At 38.1% G+C, this 13234-nt stretch overlaps 1 protein-coding gene across 1 annotated transcript; it reads right to left on the reverse strand.

The window, feature by feature from the left end:
• Nucleotides 1–873: 873 nt before the first annotated feature.
• On the reverse strand, nt 874–5906 carry ERMN (ermin). Its single transcript, XM_082465224.1, has 3 exons — nt 5427–5906; nt 4686–4778; nt 874–1828 (listed from the first exon to the last, which is right to left on the reverse strand). The coding sequence occupies exons 1-3, from the start codon at nt 5665–5667 to the stop codon at nt 1317–1319; spliced, it is 846 nt and encodes a 281-aa protein (XP_082321350.1). The 5' UTR covers nt 5668–5906; the 3' UTR covers nt 874–1316.
• Nucleotides 5907–13234: the final 7328 nt, after the last annotated feature.

The raw sequence follows: 13234 nt of genomic DNA on the forward strand, positions 1-13234 counted from the left end.
AGAAGGGCTAACCCAGGGTTTTTCACAAAATGAAAAATAAATAAACAAAGGGTTGAATAGTACAATGAAGACTGTATTACATTCAGACAATAAGGAATTGTCTCTTTATTTCTAGGGCCAAAAGAAATGTCTTTATCTGTGGTGACAGAAAGCTCAGGGTAATACATATAGAAGCATGAAATGAAAAATTATGGAACTATCTAAGAATATAAATATAGACTCTCCCTTTTCATAAATATTCAATACATTATTTGACACATTGGTTTGAGTGAAGCTTCACAAGCACAATTTTAAGCATCTTGATTTGGGCTGAGGTCCAGTAAATTATATATTCCCAACAACCATCAGAGCTTTTTCACTAAAAATACATGCTCACGCTCTACTTTGAAAATATTCTAAGATAATTATTTCCATTTTCATAGTAACTAGTACAGTTATGACTTGAGTTGTCTCAGGTTTCTAAGGAAAGAAAATTATTCTGAGATACTCTTAATAGGAGAAAGTGTAGTAATAGAGAGGGGTATTTTCTTAAAATTGTGCTAAAGCTGTCATTTTCATGTTTAATGACATTAACTGTGCTAGACAAGATTTTATTTTCAGTCTCAGAAATAATCTATCTGATATAACTCTTTAGTCAATTGCCCACCAATCTTCCAGCCCCTCCCTGTGGCAATCTCACAATGGATTTAATTCATCTTGAGAACATAAAGCCAACATTTAGTAAACAGAATTTTCCTGACTGACAATTGCTCAGCCCCTCTAGTGAGAAAATTCAGTGAATGGTAACACCTAGGAAGGCAGCCTATACAGAATTTCACTCTGTAGATGCCAAGAAAAACAACTTGAAATCTGAAGATAATAGGAAAGGCAAAGTATTTTGGAAAGTTTATTGCCAGAGTCTATAAAATCACATTTTAAAGAAAGAGAGATTTGATACCAGACTTTCTATCACCCTCAGTGTACAGGAAGAAAGACACCAAAAGAAATACATTTCATTTCAAATAGTCCTCTTTCATTTGATGACTACATTTCCCAGCATTGCTACTTTTAAAGTCAAACTGTTTAGTGCTTAGCACACAGGCTATATTAGTGAGGATTTAAAAAGCAAATATCCAAGAATGAATCTAAGGCTTTTTGATTTGAGGTTACCGGACTGAGTTTTGCCTAGGGTTATTTCCACATTATTCTACAGTGAAACAGAGGTTAAGCTTCCACTTCTTTATAGGGGATGACTCAAGGCATACAAAGATGCATCTCAGGAAAATAGAATTAGCTTTTGCTTTAGTGGGCATGAGAGCTTCTCAGTTCCAGTTAGTTTATAAATGCATCATAGACTCGAATTCATCAATTCTTTGCTTGGTGTTCCCCTTTCTTATTTTCCGATAGGATATCGTATTGTATCTTGAATAAGCATTTCTGGAAATATCACCCTTCTTCCCGAAGGTTGACTGCTCATCAGGTGTGACAGGTTGGGAACTGGGGCTGCTCAGTGGGGAGTCTTCACTTGCGTCGCCTTCCTCTTTTAACTGAGAACCCTCTTCATTTTTTTTCTTAAATTCTATCACTCGAACTTCATCTTCATCATCTTTGCAATCATCATCATCATCATTATTAATTTCTTCATCCCAGACCTCTTGCTTAGAATGTAACACATCAACTTGGCTAGGTTTCCGAAATCCTAACCATTCAATTTCCATTGCCTGATGTTGAGTTTTGTTCTTCAGATCCTCATCTTCTCTCTCTCCTAAAGGTTGTTGAGCAATCCTTTCCTTTTGTCTACTTAGTTCTTGGTTACTGCTGCTCGAAGGAATCTTCTCCCACTGATGTCCTGTAGCAAAATCAATTGGTAATTGATATGTGTAGAGATTTCAAAATACCACAGATTCTCCAGATTATATTTCTGGACAATCGTTTTCCACCAAACATTTTATGGGATATTGTTTTGTGGGTTATTAATATGTTTTACACAATAAAACAGGCTACACCATCAAATTAGCTTGGAAGACACTGCATTAAACACAATTAAGTAAGCCTCTTCAGAATTTATCCAAGCCTTTAAAATACTAATGAATATTAGCATCCAGCAACCCAACCTCATTTGACTATGGAACATTTTTGTTGTGGACTACTGTATCTAGTGATACTGGTATTCCCTGAGACACACTTTTAAAAATCCTGTCTAGCCTGTCATGAGTGGATATGTGAATATATTAAAAAATATTTGGACCTAGCTCCTACACACACACACACACACACACACACACACACACTCCTCAAGGAAAATTAGAAAAAAGGCTTTCTTCCAACAGTAAAAATAATGAAATAATGACTGACAGTGACTGGTCACACTCAGAGTAGCAAATTCAGTGTTTACCACCATGCTTCTCAGAGTTCTCATGTCCTAAGTACCGGGTACGGAGGAGGAGCAGGGAACCACAGATGGCCAAGAGTCACGTGCTGGGCTAATGGAGGCATTGAGTCCACCAAAGGACACACTATATAGCCTAAGATCTGCCACTGATTTCTAGTGAGTCAAGATTTAAAAATCATGTTGAGGTCATAGCTACATAGTGTTAGGTTAGCCTATTATTTTAGACATGTCCTTAACCGACAACTAATTAACTTAAGTTGTTTGGTACCATGCAGTGACTTTTAAGAGGCTCATTTAATTCATTGCAAATTTCACTTTTCAAACACATCCTATCAGCATATCCTCAATAATATTTATTGAGCATGAGAAAATGAATTAATAATAAGAGAGTAGAGGTTGTTCTCAGAGCTTTCAGCCCTGAAGGACTTCTGTGGGAAGTTTCAGGCTGCAGTGCACATGACTCAGGGCTGTGTTCACTATTCCCTTTCAACACCATAACAGTCTTTATATAAAGCGAGAGGCACTGTTCCTCTTTGCCCTGCTCCTCCACAATTTCCTATTTTCACTGAAAGATGCTGACAAGTCCATTTCCATCAGAGGTTTTTCATTCTCTTTTCGTTTTGTTTTCCCAACTATAGGAATCAGATTGTAAACTTACACAAAGAGATAGAATTGGAGGTGGTTCATCACTCCTCATTAGCTGTGCACAGCTCCTATCAGGTCACTATCCAGTCAGTGTTCTTTACATCATAAATAAATACGTATTAGAATGTTTGCTATAATTTTAAGCTTTGTTTTGTTTTCTTCTTTTCCATAAGAACCAAAGAAACTGATCTTTTTGCTCGTATTCGTGACTTGGGCATGGAGTTGTCATGCATGAAATTACTTCTTGACTTTAAATTATAATTCTTTCTAAGTATTTTTAACATCTTCCTATTTTTCAACTCAGGAGCATTCTCTTTGGGGACTTTATAGCTGTTTGCCATTGTGAAAATAAAAGACACCCAAATGTGTCCTTCTAACCCTACAGGAAGAACATGTTCCACCGAACACAAAAGGATTCATGCAGGGAAAAATTCACCCTGAGACCATCCACTTTAAAAATCCAGACTGCTTTTATTCTTTATTTAAAGGAAATGAAAGATCATAGAAAACTATTGTCTCCAATGACTTTCTGATGAGAAATTTGAAAGGGGCTCTAGTTGAAAGGTTGAGATCCCTGCCTCTCAGAATTTGCTTGCTCATTGGCAGTAGAAGGGTTAGGGTGAGAGGTTATTTAGTCCATTTCATGGGGTCTAGGTCTTATAAATTATCTGTAATAATGTAAGAGCTTGACAATGACTGTTGCTTACTACATTCTTCTTTGAGTGACTACACCGTGGACCACCATATGTAGTCAGCAGACAGTCTGAGAGGTGTCCGGGCAAAGGGGACAAACCCAGGAAACTGCCAACAACCTTGTCCTCCTAGGCATCTACTATTTTGTGTGATGTTCTAATATTTCAACCAATAATCTCTTCAATGTTTTACTTGTTAAGGTCCTAACTAAGCTAAATCACTTAGGTCTACCAAGCTGACTTCAATTTTGAGATAAGATGTTTATGGCTGCAAGAGAGGATATGAATGATTAATTGATAGATTTTTATCTTCCACTTTATTTTGAAATTGTTTGAATGTAGGTGTCTCCTTAGAAGTCTACAAGATTTTGTGTCTCTTAGACTCTTGAGTTTATTTGAAAAATAATATAGTCATTTAAAAATCAATATTCTTTTTCTTCTCCCATTTTTCTGAAAGAACACAGTTAAAATTAACTTCATCACCTGGAAGATTTCTTTGACAAGAATTAGGTAACCATTTTGTGCTTACAACAGAGGCCTAGAATTTTCCTATAGATCAAATAAATTTATAAGTTTATTTTAAACAGTATGCCAATGGTAAAATTTAAGATAAACCCATTTTTGAAATGTTTACATCTTGCAAGGCGCCTGACACAGATTTGAAGACACTTAATCAAAAGGAAAGGTTTATTTAGTAGACTAACTTATTAAGACGCAGATATCATATCGTCAGGTCAAAGCGTGCCAATCAGTTATACCGATCCAGGCAGTCTCAGTCTTGAAGAGTGTGTAATGCTTTCTAAGGTGGAACCCACAGATAAATCCAGACTCCCTTATCTGCCTGTAGCAGCTTTGAGTTTTTGAAAGCATTACCTGGATTGCTTTTTCAATACCACACTCACGTAACATCCCATACAAAAACTGTCTTCCACATTCCATCAAACAATTTCTGTGTACAAAATGGAAGTTCCTCTTACCTTCTCTGAATGTCATTTCATCAACACTTGTTTCTTGGAGAGAAAGATCTGTGATAGCCTTATGAACAATATAGAGATTCTCTTCTGGATTTTCTGGGAGGAAAAAATCCCACAAGATTAATATTTTAACATTTAAGTAGTCTAAGATAAATAAATTACCAATTAAGACTCTAACAAGGTAGATGTCTTTGATTTTTGTGGTCACTAAAAATAACTATTTCACTCTTCAAACTCATTTCTTCATTGATTCCTTTTATTTATAAGCATAACGATAACCTCTCCTTTAATGTCTACTTAAGTTATAGTACCACGAATTCAGACACTTTCAGGTAGATTTAGAAAGAGAAGTTGAATTTATGAATTCATTCTGACTGAATAATAATGGTGCTGTCCATATAATAATAAATAACAGTAGTTAACATTTAACCAACAGTAATTTTCACAACTGTACAAATATCAGAACTATTATTCTGCCTTCTTCTAATGAGAAAACCAAGGCTTCGGGAAGCCAAGAAAGTTGTCTAGGGTCACAGAGCTCTCAAATAAACGAGCCTGGATTTGACCCAGGGCAGAGGTTTAGTCCTTACGCTCTGCAGCCCCCGTAGGATAAGGGGCTGCATTTGGGCAGGGGCAAGGGTGGGAGGATGTGCAGCTTATTCCTGTCATAACAGTTCATCCAAAGATTCCTGAGTGAGTTTACAAATCAAATCAAGCAAATTATAGAAAAGGAAAATGCTTTACCTTTTAGAATCTTCTCATCCATGGACGAGTTCAGCAGTATGTTCTCTTGTAATTTTGCACTTTTCTCCTGATTTCCTTCCGTGGGTTCCTCTTCAAGACTAGATTCTACCCTGCAGTATGGTGGGGTGCCATCCATATCACTGGCTTCTTCCGTGATTTTAGTGATTTTTTGTTGACTGTTTTCAGGGGGTGTATCCCCATTACACTCAACCTGACTGAATGTCACTGGAACGTCTGTCATGATGTACAGTTGAGTCCGACTTGGAGAGAGCTTTGGGGAAGATCCTTGATAAGTTCTCTTGCCTTCAAATCCAGCTCTTACTCTAAGGACCCAAATGATTTCCTTTAGTGCATAATAACAAGCTTCTTTTCCTGAAGGTGTGCAGATAGAGCATAGCACAAAAGTAATAGAATTTGTCAGATTTGCCACCAACCCATGAGCAAGAATCTGGCCAATCACCACCTTCTTTGTTGCTCCGCAGTCCCACTTGCAGAATTAATGGCAGCCTTTTGATTTACATAAACAAACAATCCGAGGCAATCAGCCTTTTGTGTTGGCATGTACAGGGGGACTTTCAGCTTGTCAGTCCCCCTCTGGGAACAGAGATTTTTGTCCCTTTTCATAATGGCCCTTTGTCATTTTCCTTGTAACAGGAGCCACAATTGTTCCACAGCTTTAATCCAGAGAGAATGACCACCTTGAGGCATATTAGTTCTGTGTAACCAGCTTAACATTTCCAAACAGATTTTGTTCAAGTACAACCTCAGCTATTTTGTAAAGGACAATGGCTTCGTTTCTTATTTATTAAAGAATAAAAACAGCTTATCAAAAACCTGTAAACAGGACAACTTTATTGTAAGTGGCTCTGGCAGCAGATTCCATGGTATGCTTTCGGGAGCCCAGAGAAGTAGATCTAAGAAAATACAAGCATAAATTCTGCCCTCTTGCTAATACCAAAAATTTTACATTTCAGTGATTTATTTGGTCTATACCTTCTTATCCTCTAGTTTATTCATGTCTATTGTAGCTCAACCCATCCTGTAAAACCCTAGTATAATTGCCTCCATGAAATCTTCCCTTCCTCCAATCAGAATTATTTTCAATATTCCCTACTGTTGTTTCATGGTGCTGGTAAAATTATAAGGCACCAACTGTCTGCCTTTGGGGTAAAAAAGGTGATTATATAAAACATCTGCCACCTACCATTCCTTCCTTCTTAAAGTAAGACATTAATTCTTTTTCTTTGTTGAATCTCATCCAGTGCAAAATGATGCCAGAGCCTTTGCCGATGCTGCTCCCTCAGCTTGGAACACCCTTCTCTTCCTCAAGGCCAAACCCCTGGCCTAACCAGTTCCTCTGAAATACCATTTCTTTAAGGACACTTTCCCTGACCCACAGGATTAGGATGGTACTCCTGTTACACATTATCTTTGTCCTTCAGAGTGCTCTTCACAGTTGTGATTAAGTAAGTAATTGCACAATTATGTGCATAATGTCTCTCACCAACTAGAATCTAAGCCTTATCTGGGCAGGGACCATGGTTAACTTACTTACATGTGTCCCCAGCATGTAGCATCTGTCTTGAAATAAGTAGGTACTGGATCGAGAAAAAAAAATTACTGTTGAATAAATGAATAGATGTTACTCCCTAGAGAATACATTTAAGATCTTTCCTAAAGGGAAGAAGAATAGAGGTTTGAGAGTAATTGCACATTTATCACCTTTAAAACTGTGTCTAGGGCTGAATGCATTAGGGTCTATATCAGGGCCGACAAATACAAGGCACTCTGCTCTCATCCCCTTTCCCCATATACTTGGAGGATATCTCTATGATCCTAGAATTCTCTCCCTTGTCATCACTGACTCTTCTCTACCCAATACACTGATTGTTTGTTTGTTTGTTTGTTTGTTTCTGCACAGGAGGAAAATTAACTTTCCCTCTACCTTCTTCTGAGTTCTTGTCTGAGATCCCTGTAATAAAAGATAGATTAACAAGAGAAAAGGGAACAGATGTTTATTAATATGTTGTTAAAAAGTAAATTGAGGCATATTAAAAATTTTAAGAGGTTTTTTTGAGCAAAAATCGATTCTAACTGGATAATGTTAAACCGGAAGTGGCTAGGAGCCCTATAGGGGACAGGAAACGGGGAGACTTTTATAGAGAAAAGGCAGAAGCAAAGTAAGGAAATTATTGATTGACTACAGCTTAAAACCTAGTTGGCTGTTTGTGATTGGTTGTCCTTAGCATTTTGATTTTGTAAGCGTGAGGAATATATAGGCTTTTATTTTGGTTTGCTTATGTAGGCCACCAGGCACTAGAACCACATTAGTCCAATGGCCTCCTTGTCTAATTAATTTAACAAATATGCCTCATGTATAATATATATGAGAGAGACCCAGGGAAACCTAGTAACTCCCTAAGATGGCCTAAGCCACTCCTGTAAATATCATCTCCAGCTAAAGACAAAAGAGAAAGGTGTGTGCTGGGGGTGGAACAGAAGAGGCCAGTTAGAGGTTTCCAGGAAAAGCACAGTAAACAAGGGTGTGGTATGTTATGCAGATTTAAGTGGCTGCCTTCTCCATTGACAAGATTCTGTTATGCTTTAGATTTATCCTTCTCTTCCTGGTACAGAGAGGGAGACACCCTTACAAAGGGAGATCTCCTTTATAAGTGCCAATTTCCCTTACAAAAGATAACTTTCTATTTTCTGAGCTTCTCCAGTGTCTGCAGTTTCTCAAAAATAATTAGCTCAAAATAATCCTTATGCCAAAGAGACATATTTTGGAGTGGCATATCCTAATGCTCTTCATTTGTTTGTTTGTTTGTTTTTTTTACAAACTTTCATATAGGATTTATTATGTGTCAGGCACTGTTCAGATGCTTCACAAATAGTAACACATTTGATCTTCAAAACAGCAGTAGTGTAAGGAAGGTGCTATTATTAGCCTCATTTTGCAGAATAGAAAAATTAAACACAGAGAGATTAAGAAATTTGCTGAAGGTCACACAGCTAGTAAACCTACTGTTGAGAGTTTGCAGTTTAGATGAAGCCAAGAGCCATCTGGTCGGGGTGCTAATGTTTCCTTGGGCCAGAGAACCCACTGGGCTCCAGCCTGATGAATTAACCGCCTAGGCAGCAGAAGTAGCTCTAGCCAGGAAAGGGCAACAGAAGGCCTGAGGTGTCATCAAGGCCTTCCCAAGACAGACACCCCAGCTGCTGAGGACACGGTTGGGAGGGTCAGGGAGTTTCCCTCCCATCAGAAATAACAGAGCTATTCTCTTAATTCAAAAATCAGAAGCTGGAGCTTCAGGGCCAGGTCGGTCCACCCCCACTAACTTAGAGTTAGAACAGCCCAGGGTCTAGGGCAAGAAGAAAATATTGGGGGAATCAGATGGGAGGATGCAGAGACTAACACCAAAGCTAGGAAAGTATGGGGACATACTAGATTGTGAGATCCAGAAGGGCAGGAAATAGTACTAATTCAACCGAATGCCCAGCAGTAAACATAAAAATGTAGAAGCGCTCACATTAGCTTTGAAATCCTGTCTCCAACATCTGTCAGTTCCCTCGAGACTGCCAAGCACTTCAGGGACACGGCAAAGTTTTGTTTCTCTCTCTTACTCTTAGATTGCTATGACCATATAGCAACTTGCAACTTGTACCTATAGCTTAGTTTTTATGGGGATTAAAATTTGGGGGTGGGGGGAGGATTATCTTTTTTCTAATGCCTTGCTTTGACTTTTTTTTTTTGGCATTAGAATTATTTCAGATTTAGAAATATAGAAAAATGATCCAGACTTCTATCAGCCTCGGCTAACCAGTGTGTTCACTTCTATAAAAAGCCAGGTAAAATGTTTTGTAACGTGTATAAGTTTTCCTACAAGTAGACGGCAACACAAAAACCATTTAGCTCCAAGATGAGTCTAACAAACAAATAAAACACAGGGTATTTTATCCATTAAGAGGTATGTTGTCACCCATTGACTGTAACAACCTACGATTTGTAAAGTGTGTTTGAATTTGCATTAAGGATCCTCAATTCAAAATACCATTGCATAATCTTCGCTGCATGAAATATGACTTTTTTTTAAAGAGAATTTACTGGAGTATTTATCTTTTTTCCCTAGTTATTATTCTAAATGGTAAAGGATGTCATATAAATATAACCATTCTGAAATCTGTAACAAAATATGATAATGAAAGAACCTTCACATGGGAACTTAAAAAGTATCAAAATTACATTATGCAAATACCCACATTTCACTTGTCAAATGCCAAATGATTAATGTTAAGGCTATATTAGGTCCAGCTAAGGAGCCAGGATAACCTGATTTGGTTCACTTAAGGGACTAACATTCCAAATTGACGGGACAGCCCAGCTAAAGTGAACTGTTACAGAAATACAAAATACTATAACATCATAAAATCAATCAGTAATCATATATCTCACTTCGAAAAACAATAATTGCCTACCACCTTGCATAAATTAGATTAAGCTGATTATCTTATGCCATCTTCGTACCTTGTGTTTATATTTAAGCCTAGCTTGAAGTAATAGCTGTCATTTGGGCAATATAAGGTCTTGAAGCAAAGGATGGTGTCTTCCAGGCAGCCAATAGTGAAGTCTGTGGGTAACACTTGAGGTTTAAGAATTTAATGTAACAAAATTTAAAAATTCAACTGTTTTTTACTAAAAGCATGCTTTCCAGTCTTGGAGATGGGACCGGTTGGAAGGGGATTGTTAGTTATCTCTCTAAGACAAAGTCTTTCTTATACCCCAGGAAAGATACATGTCTTTGCAGCCATAGAGTCTGGGGCCTACCTTCCCAGTGAGTCACTGTTTACCATATTTTAAAAAGTATTGGAAGAAACAGGCTAGGAATTTGGTGAGGATTAGAGGAGAGTGTAGCCCTGAACAAAGAAGCCACAACGTGAATTCCTGTGGCCAAGGCAGGCAGGTGGGAGTGAGAGCACCAACCAAGAATTAAGAGGCCCCCCCCTCAAGTAAAGGGCAAATGAGCATTATCATCAGAGACCCCGATAATGATCAAGAGGATGGGCTCGGTCATCAGACGACCTGGCATGAAATCTTGCTCTGCTGTTTTGTGACCCTGAGCCAGCGTACAAATCAGGCATGTTTGGGTTGCAGATTACAGAAACTCAACTCAAAAAATCTTAACTCTGGATTTAACAGATCATTTCACTAGGAAGTCCAGAATTGGCTTTGTACTTGTTTGGATCCGAGGATTTAAACAATGTCACAGGTAACCTTTCTCTCTCCATTCCAAGGAAGGTGACGATTAGGAGGTATTTGGGTGAAACATTTTTCTAGGTTCCATAAGATTTCCAGCTGAGTGTGATAGGCTAGATGAGGACCACCTCACAAAGGTGTCCAAGCCCTAATTCCCATACCCTGTGAATCATTACCTTACAGGGTAAAAGAGACTTTGCAGACATGATTAAATTAAGGATTTTGAGATAAGGAGATTATCCTGGATTATCAGATTGAATCCAATGTAATAATCACAAGGGCCCTGAAAAAAAAAGAGGTAAGAAGGTGAAATGCGATGTCACAGGAGATGTCACAGGAAAGCAAGAGGTTGGAGTCATACAAGGAAGGGATCGTGAGGTAAGAAACATGAATAGTCTCTAAAAGCTGAAAAGGGCAAGGAAATGGAATACAAAGCCTCTGAATGGAATACATCCCTGCCAGCACCTTGATTTTAGACTTCCAACATCCAGAACTGAAAGAGAATAACTTTGTGCTGCTTTAAGCTATTAAATTTGTGACAATTTGCTACAGCAGTAATAAGAAACTAATACACTGAGTTTCTTGTTTCTCTGCTTTCATTTTCATTGACTGGCTAGGGGCAGAAAATTCAGCTTTTCCAACTATTTGTGGGATATATATTTTTGAATCTTAATCATCTTGGATTGCTTCCTACTGGCCAAAAAGACCTCTCATACTCTCATAATAAGGACGTATTTTCTTCTCGCTCATCTGTCCATCAGTACAGGTTTGACTGAAATCTGTACCAGTTTGCTAAAAACTATAAGAAAATTACAAACTCTCAAGCATCCTGATATTTTTCTATCAAGTCTCCTAAAATTCAATCTTTAGTAGGAAAAGGTCCTAATCAAGATGTGAGGGGACAGTTTAGAGCAATGATGGTCAGTTTCACAATCAGGAATGAGAGAATTCTCATTTCTTCTCATCATCCCTAGTTATCCAATCCCACATTTTAAGGTCTATAATCTACCTTTCACTCTTGGTGTCCATTTCTTTGATATATAATATTTCACTGGTTGAAAACGAAAGAGAGTCAATTCAAAACAAATTCCACAGAAAGGAGAATTATTCTGGCTTCCAGAAAGTTTTGTTTCTCTCCCTCTCTCTATTTCTCTCTCTCTCTCTCTTATTGTTCTACTTTCCTATATACTGGCTTGTTTCTCAGGTAAATTCTCCCAAGGTCATAGCAAATATTTCTCCAGCAACCCTAAGTTTATATTATCAAGATAATTATTAATATGAAACAGGAGCATTTCTTTCCCATTAATTCCAACCCAAGTCCCTGGGATGGCCTTCATTGGGCCACTTTGGGATATGGGTTAACTCCTGAGCCAGTTGTTGTGACTTGAGGGATAGAATCCTCCAGTTGCCAGGCCTGGGACAGGTGTCCACTCCTGAGCAGAAAAATGGACAAAGACAATGAGAGGGACTGTAGGACAAACAAACAAAAACCAGACACTAGCAGATGCCTACCTTTTAAAGAGATTCAGATCTCCCATCAGTAAAAGATAGATTCTAATATAATATTCCTCCTAGAATTGTAAAAACTAAATGAGTTAATCCAGGGAAACTGTTTAGCACCATGTGGCATAATAGATATTCATTCATAATTTTTTTTTATTGTTTTATTGTTATTTAGTTATGTTACTATTATTATGACTGCTAGCCATGTAGCTTTGGAAAAGTCACTTAACCTACCTGAGCCCATTCCTTCATATTAATAAGAATGGTAACACATCCCTTGTTGTGTAACAATAAAAAGCAAGTTAATATGTACAAGGTGCCAGGCACAAGGTTGGCACATAGGAGAGAACCATGAAGAGGAGATATTATTTTTATTGTTATCTGAGAAAGAAGGAACAGGATCACACCTATCTTATCTACATATGCATAGATTTTTTTTTACAAACCAAACGCTGAAATTTGACTTCTGAGATAGGTATCATTATATCACGGAAAGGCTCTTTTTCACTCAGTAGGAGGCAATGCGTGGGCTGCTCCCGAGACTGACACACATACATGGAATTTAGATCTAATGTAGCTTCAGTCTTGTCCCTTCCTGTAGTCCCTGGGAAAACTTCAGTCACTGACACACTTTAGAATGACTTGTTGTAGAGGGTCATTGCAAACAATGGCGGCATCTGTTCCATCTAATAACACACACCTGGGTGAGTACCATAGTTTCATCCCTCCTATCTTGAATTGGGATTAGTGTGTGGGCACCAGCCTGTGGCCACTACAAATACCCCAGTGCATTGGCTTGGTGGAAACTGATCCTAAAAATCTGCAGAAACTGATCCTAAAAATGTATGAAATAACAGGTGACTATGAAAACCTTGACCCCTAGATCTCTCTTACACATCAATCCTTGCAGTAGAAAATGAATTAAGTTTGAGACTCTTGCAGAGCACAGGTAAGGAAGGGGAAGCCCCATGGAATGAAATCATTTCACTCTGTTGGCCACAATTTTAAGAGTATACTCTCCTAGATGCACGAAGGAGTGTCCCCAATGAGC

The sequence above is a fragment of the Balaenoptera physalus genome, assembly GCF_965194825.1.
Source record: "Balaenoptera physalus genome assembly, chromosome: 6".
Lineage (NCBI taxonomy): Eukaryota > Metazoa > Chordata > Mammalia > Artiodactyla > Balaenopteridae > Balaenoptera > Balaenoptera physalus.